This window comes from Borostomias antarcticus (genome assembly GCF_949987555.1).
Source record: "Borostomias antarcticus genome assembly, chromosome: 5".
Classification (NCBI taxonomy): domain Eukaryota; kingdom Metazoa; phylum Chordata; class Actinopteri; order Stomiiformes; family Stomiidae; genus Borostomias; species Borostomias antarcticus.
Window position 1 is genome coordinate 10,837,761 of NC_140238.1, and position 7,353 is coordinate 10,845,113.

Consider the following 7,353-nt stretch of genomic DNA (forward strand, 5'->3'; position numbering starts at 1 on the left):
AGGGTGAGGGGAGTTTGGATTTTTTGGGGAACAGCCTGTTGCATCCATTGTGCCAGACAAAAAAAGGTAAGCACAGAGGAAGTAATTAAAATGATTTCACATACTGTAGTATTAGACTTTTGCACACCTGAGTTGGCTGGTAGCCAGGTACGAGAGAAATAGAAGTAAAAAACAAGAAAGGCTCTCGTGATGCCTGATGTAGGTCAAAGGACTGACACGTTGCAACAATAACATTGTGAATCGTATTTGGACCGAGGTCTGGTTACAACATTGCAGACTAGGAAGACCGTTACGCTATACCAGATCATAGCTAACCTGAGTTTTAGCCTGTGTTCCAAAGGTGTCTGCACACTGCCCCAACCAATGCCAACGTTGGATTGGTGTGCTGTGTTTGTTAGTGACTGTTGGTGTTGGTTGGATGAATTTTGCAGCTAAATTTTAAACTTCCAACATTGTAACAATAACTTTAGTTGGTTGGCGTTGGTTGGGGCAGTGTGTAGGCACTGTTCCAGCCTGTGTTCTAACCTGAGTTCTAATGTCTAACCTGAGTTCCAGCCTGTGTTCTAATCATAATTTGAGTGTTCTAGCCTGAGTTCTAGTATTTGACTTGAGTTCCAGCTTGTGCTCTAACCCGAGTTCTAGTGTTTAACCTGAGTTACAGCCTGTGTTCTAATCTCTCTGTCCTAACCCCTCCCTGGTCCACAGACCTGACACAGTTGACGTTGGGAGACACCTGCCAGGGCCCCGTCACCATCGGAGACCTGGGGGTCGACCCCGGGATGTCGGCCATGACCCCTCCCCTCCAGATGGACTCCTCCCAGTCACCGCCCCCTCCACTGGAAAACTCCCTCCCCAGAGAAGCCCAGGTGAGCATTAAGACAGTCAGCATTGCCACAGCCCTGTTCACATTGTCTAAAAAGGCATCCTTCCTTCCTGCCTTCCTTCCTTCCTTCCTCTCATGGGGAAATCACTGATCTGACATGAATAGATTGGTCGCAGCTGCGTACAAAAGCATGTGTTTTCAACTATCCTTTCAAGTTCCATCAGAACCTCAGGGAGGGGGAGAAAGGAGCTCGCATCTCTAAACGAGTTAGACAGCTCCCTGGGCAGAGAGCTCACGGTGGTCAGCTGTGCATTCCGGGACATCAAAATCACATTTATTATAGCCAGGTAGCTTTTCACACATATCAGGAATTTGTTCTGGACTGTTGGTGTATACAGTAAAGAGACAACAGCATACTGTAGGTTTCTTATGTAGGCAGGTGAGGCTACAGGTTCTCTGTTTCCATGGAGACATTACAGTTACAGTGAGAGTGCCATTGCTCTCCACACACACACGCATGCACGCGCACACGCACACACACACACACACACACACACACACACACTCACACTCACACACACACAGAGCCAGTCAGCTGCAGTGAGGTTAACTGACTCCTGCTCTTGGGAGAACTCATATAACACTGCTGTTGCCGTTTCTGTTACACACACACATACACACACACATGCTATTCTTCACTATTACCCAGGCTCTATGTTCTGTGTTTGTGTGCGTGTGTGTGCGCGTGTGTGTTTGTGTGCCTGTGTGTGAGTGCTAACAGCCCAGCTGGAGACCCAGTCCTCTTCTCTCTGCTAATCAGACAGGCAGGGCGGGGTCTTTAGCTGTGTGTGTGTGTGTGTGTGTGTGTTGACACACAAGCTGATCCCGCATCCTGACGTTAGCTGGTCTGGGTGTGTGAGGGGTTTAAACTCCACACAGAGACCCGAGAACAATGAGGTTTGTTTGCCGTTGGTTCCACGGACTGCCTCTGCTCTTAGTTAGCATCTAATCATAGTCTCCTAATCCCCTGGAATTCAATGTCTGCTCCTTCCTCTCTTCTCTTCTCCTCCTTTCCTCTCTTCTCCTCTTCTTTTCACCTCTCCTCTCCTCTCATCTTCCCTGCTCTCGTCTCCTCCTCTCTCTCCTCTCCTCCAGGTAACTGAGTGGTCCTCTGGTCCAGCCCCAGCCAGACCAGCTCCCCTCCTGGTCAGACAGTATCAGGGCCGGCCGGAGGAGCAGCCTCCGTCAGGTACGGACCGTCTCAGCATCCCACCGGCCACTAGATGGCACTGTGTCCGTGCGTCTTCACTGCGTGAGACGCTGCCCTCCTCTCCTCTCCGCCCCGCCCCTCCTCCTCCCACTCCTCCTCCATCGATCCTCCTCCCTGCTCCTTGTCAGGGGTTTTGCAGAACCGGGGAGGGGGTGAAGTCATTCTGGCTGACATCCCTCTCTTCCCTTTAGTCATCTAATCTCCTCCCCCCCCCCCGAAAATACAGTCTGTTCCTTCCTCCCCTCTCCCCCTCTCCTCCTCTCCCAGGGGCCTCAGTAGTGCACAGTCAGCGGGTCCTGGACACACGTCAGTGACATGCGCAGGGGGGAGAGCAGACGTGGATGGAGGAGGGAGGGAGGAGAGGGAGGGTGGAGAGGGGAGGATGCAGGGAGGAGAGGGAGGGTGGAGAGGGGAGGATGGGGGGAGGCAGGGAGGAGAGGGAGGGTGGAGAGGGGAGGATGCAGGGAGGCAGGGAGGAGAGGGAGGGTGGAGAGGGGAGGATGGGGGGAGGCAGGGAGGAGAGGGGGGGTGGACAGGGGAGGATGGGGGGAGGCAGGGAGGAGAGGGGGGGTGGAGAGGGGAGGATGGGGGGAGGCAGGGAGGAGAGGGGGGGTGGACAGGGGAGGATGGGGGGAGGCAGGGAGGAGAGTAAGGGGGCGGTGAGGGCTGCTGCTATGAAAGCCTTCATCTTCCCTGCTTTATGCCACATTGTGAGAGAACCTCCGTGTGACACCCAGCCGCTCACTCACTCTCTCTCCCCCTCTCTTTCTCTCTCTCTCTCTCACTCTCACTCTCTCTCCCCCTCTCTTTCTCTCTCTCTCTCTCACTCTCACTCTCTCTCCCCCTCTCTTTCTCTCTCTCTCTCTCTGTCCCTCTCTCTCTCTTCTCTCTCCTCTCTCTCCTCCCTCCTCTCTCTCTCCCCAGCACTTGTTTTTAGGGGAATCAGCCTGAGCAGAGAGAAAGGGACAAGGGCAGGGCTTTAGTGTGTGTGTGTGTGTGTGTGTGTGTGTGTGTGTGTGTGTGTGTGTGCGCGCGTGCGCGCGCCTGTGTGTGTGTGTGTGTGTGTGTGTGTGTGTGTGCGTGCCTGTGTGTGTGGTGGCCGGGTGTGGTGGTCGGGGGGGTCAGATCGAGAGCTATTCGTTAGCAGAAAGAATAAGGAGCTGCATTTGAAGGTATTGTTAAGGAATTGCCTCGTAAGAACCTGTGTGTGTGTATGCACACGCACGCCTGTGTGTGTTCAAACACCCTAACAAAGGGCTACATTCTCCTTGTCTTATGTCAGCCCAGGCTGCCAGTGTTAGCTCTCACACAGCTCCAGTCTGGGTTAACTGTCTTCTTCAATAACCTGCTTCTCTGGTCTATTTAATTAGACCTAACCTGACCTGACTAGCCATGTGTCTGTGTTCTCTAGCTGATATAACACACAGGCCTCACACACACACACACACACACACACACACACACAGTCAGTCAGTCAGTCAGTCAGACTCTGCCTGTCGGCGAGCTATAACTTAGCCTCCACTTCCCACACTGAGCTGGTCGTCGTAAAGATGTTGTTACTGTCGGCCCACACTGCTGGGCCCTGCTGGGGGCTAGCCATATATGGACGTGTGTCCTCCTGTTTTAGGCAGCATCACGGCTTTAAGGAGACTTCAGTTCAGTTGGCGGGTCAGAGATACTGCAAGTGCCGTCAAAGTGAGGACTGAACATGAAGTCACTGGTCTAGTTGCTGAACTGTATTCATCTTGACTAGGGGGTATTTAGATGAGGGTGTTTAGAAATACTCTCCAGTCCTCTGGGTGTGTCTGTGTGTGCGTGTGCTCCAAACATGAATATACAGTTCTGCAACCAGACCAGTGACTTCACGCTCAGTCTGCACTGTAGTGTCTCTGACGCGCGTGATAGATTCGTATCAGCTGACTGTGCAGAAGCTGGAAGTGATATCCTGTCAGGAGCTCTCCACACACAGGTGGCCTGGCTTAGGGTGACCAAGGTCAGGGTGGTTAGGCTTAGGGTGACCCTAGACCAGGGGTTCCCAACCTTTCTTCCCCAGAGCCCCCCTAACTTACACATGATGGAATTTGCACCCCCCCCTCCCCAAATCGCTGTGAACGTCCAGTCTGTGTGTGTTTGTATGTACGCAAATTCCATCAGGTGTAGGTTAGGGTACAATGAAGCACTTTGCCAGTGTAGCAGTAATATTAATGTTGACACAATTCATAGTCTGAGGTTAATTTGTTGAATTTATATGGAATTGAAGTGTCGTAAATACAAGGCTTTTTGGCCTTTCCTCATATATTTTGTTAAAATTGCTGTGTAACGTCAAGATTCTTTGACAAATATTTGTCTAGCTAATATTAAAGACGCAATGAAATCAATGTTTATTTTTTTTTTCGATTTTGGATCACATCCTTGGTCATAGTGTGTACAGTACCTATTTAACAATATATGCCAAATATTTTTCAAAATGTCCGTTTCGTTGTGATCTTATATCAAATCCTATGATTTTTTTCTTCCTGTAAAACAAAATCTCTTGAGCACTTACTTCAGCAATGCAAGAGTAAGGTCAACCAATAATCTCACAACATTCACCCATCAATCAACGCCATCTGTCTATCAAATCTGTCTAAAGCTGCGATAACCTGCCAACTTGTCAACATTCCAGTCAAATTCCTCTAAATGTTATGTCCCGCCCCTATAGCCTGTTTGAGTTGGAAATACGTCAAAATATGCGAGTTAGATGATTTCAAATGTCAGTTTCAGCTGGACTTTAAGCCCTCAAATTGTCTGAGGCCTGGTGCCCCCCCCTGCGATCATTGGCGCCCCCCTAACGGGGGGCCCAGACCCCAGGTTGGGAAACCCTGCCCTAGACTCACAGTCACTAAACTAGAGACTGATGACATTCATCCAGGTTTCGTCGCTAAAAGTGGGTGGAAACCATTTGAGAGATTGAAAAAACCTGCATTGCAGAACCAATCCAACGTCTTTAGGGCGGTCCTTCCTAGTGGGGCGGTGAATGTTTTGTTTTGATTCTCCACTCCAGTTTGTTTCACCCTATTGGAGATGTAGGCAGTGATTCTGATTGGTAGCGTTGGTTTTCGGCGCCATTCTAGTGCCGACTTTCAGTGGAGACGTCTCCAGACTTTTGGAGGCGGAGATCTCCGAGGTCCGGCATCGCGGGGCCAGGGTGACCCTCTCCCAGTAGCGGAGGAGCCGAGCACGGAGGTCCTGTCCTGGGGCAAACGGACGAGACAGGCCGCGGCGTTATTCTGTATTTCCCTCTCGTTTCATAGATGGCTTAGTCCCATTTACACATGAAACCACCCTTACAGCCAGACTCAGTCGAGCCCTACCGGCAGCAGGCGACGGACGCCGTGGGTCTGAAGGCGGAGGGTTGTGATTGGTTCCTCGGTGGTTCCGCACCTCTGAGGCCTTATTCATGCGATTCGGGGTGGATAGGGGGCGTGAATGGGTCTTTTCTGCGGGAGCTGACTACTAGGGCAATAAGGAAGCGAGAGGGGGAGGGGGGGGAGGGGGACCCACTCCTGATTCAACACTGGCCTGTCTGTGTGGGGGAGCTGTACCCAGCATGTGTTTGGGGAAGGGTGTCCCCCCTTTTCCCCCCCGACCTGTATGTCTCTCTCTCCCCGTCTCCCCCCTCCTCGTCGTTAACAGTAGCGTACAGTCCCTCCTGCTCTCCCCGCTCTCCCTGGAGGAGCACAGAGGTGAGCTGTTTCTAAACTGGAGTCACACTGGGGCTTTCACACGCGCATGCACGCACGCACGCATGCGCACACACACACACACACACACACCGCAACCGAACTCCCCAGGAGTTCAGCTTTCATAGACAGGCATCTCCATCACTACCCTCCTCCACCTCCCTCCTCCTCCTCCTCTTCCTCTTATCTGACCTCTCCAGGTCTAGCCAGGCAACCTCCTGGTCTTGGACAGTAGTGAGTGTAGAGACAGAGAAGACGCATGTTAAAAACCTTTGAGACTTTAGTTTCTCCGTGGGTGTGTCTGTCTTTGAAACACGTTTAGTTGTGAGTGACTGTCTGCTTGCTGAGAACTGTTACCCTGTCTGTCTGTCTGTCTGCCTGCCTGCCTGCCTGCCTGCCTGCCTGTCTGTCTGTCTGCCTGTTTGCCTGTCTGTCTGTCTGTCTGTCCGTCTGCTTGCCTGCCTGCCCGCCTGCCCGCCTGCCCGCTTGTCTGTCTGTCTGTCTGTCTGTCTGTCTGTCTGCCTGTCTGCCTGTCTGTCTGTCTGTCTGTCTGTCTGTCTGTCTGTCTGTCTGTCTGTCTGTCTGCCTGTCTGTCTGCCTGTTTGCCTGTCTGTATGTCTGTCTGTCTGTCTGTCTGTGGGTCTGTCCTCACATGGGGGGTATGACCCCAGCAGGACAGCAGACAGTCTCAGCTAAAGCAAACAAACACTGGATATTTAGACAGTGAGTATTATGCCTCAGCAGTCAGGGTCCGCTGTGTGTGTGTGTGTGTGTTCTAGTGAGGGACTGGTCTCTTAGGGAGTGTGTGCGCGCGTGCATGTCTGTGTGTGTGCGTGTGTGTGTATGTGTTTGGAGCAGAGATGGGGCCTGATTATTTAAACTGTGTAGAGTGGACGCCTGGGCCCCTCCAGTCGGAGGTGAAAGATGGACAAGTTAAGTGCATTCTTTCAAACAACTCTCTCCCTGCTGGCTGCTGATAGGCAGGACTTAATAACCTTTAGCTGGATAAATAAACACGACCCATGCAGCTCTCTGAAATACGTGTAACTCACTGTTGCCCCAACCGTATCCCCGTCCCCTCAATCCACCCTGGATAACGAACTACTGTGAAAAGACGGCTTACAAGCTGATAAGGGTCGTAACTACCATGGCAAAGCCTCGTAGGGGTGACTTTGTGTCGGCCCAGCTCGTGTCCTCGCGTCCACACGGATATCCTGCCACGAGGCTCGTTGTGTCATTGGCCGTGTTTAGCATAGATTAGCTTAGCTTCAGCATGTTTATCAGTACTGTCTGGGGACTGGCTAGGCTGCTCTGTAGAATGGAGGCAGACGGGAGAGACAGACAGACACAGACAGACAGACACACAGACAAAGAGATATAGACATGCAGGCACATACTGGAGAACGACAGCAGGCAGTCAAGAAACAGAAGGACAGACAGGCACGAGAGACAGGCAGGCAGGAAGGACAGTGTTGGCCATAGGGGAGGATTAGACGGTGTTTGTATGGCAGCAGGAAATGGGGTAACAATAATTAAAT

The 7,353-nt window shown here is 51.8% G+C and overlaps 1 protein-coding gene across 1 annotated transcript in view; it reads left to right on the forward strand.

Annotated features, from left to right (window-relative positions):
* Positions 1-7,353, forward strand: part of kiaa0586 (KIAA0586 ortholog) — a gene marked incomplete at its 5' end in the record, with an annotated part of 63,837 nt that overhangs the window by 34,327 nt on the left and 22,157 nt on the right. Inside the window, 2 exons of the mRNA XM_084438895.1 lie at positions 706-866; positions 1,979-2,072. Of these exons, the coding sequence (XP_084295021.1) occupies positions 706-866; positions 1,979-2,072 (255 nt within the window). The remainder of the gene's footprint in view (positions 1-705; positions 867-1,978; positions 2,073-7,353) is intronic.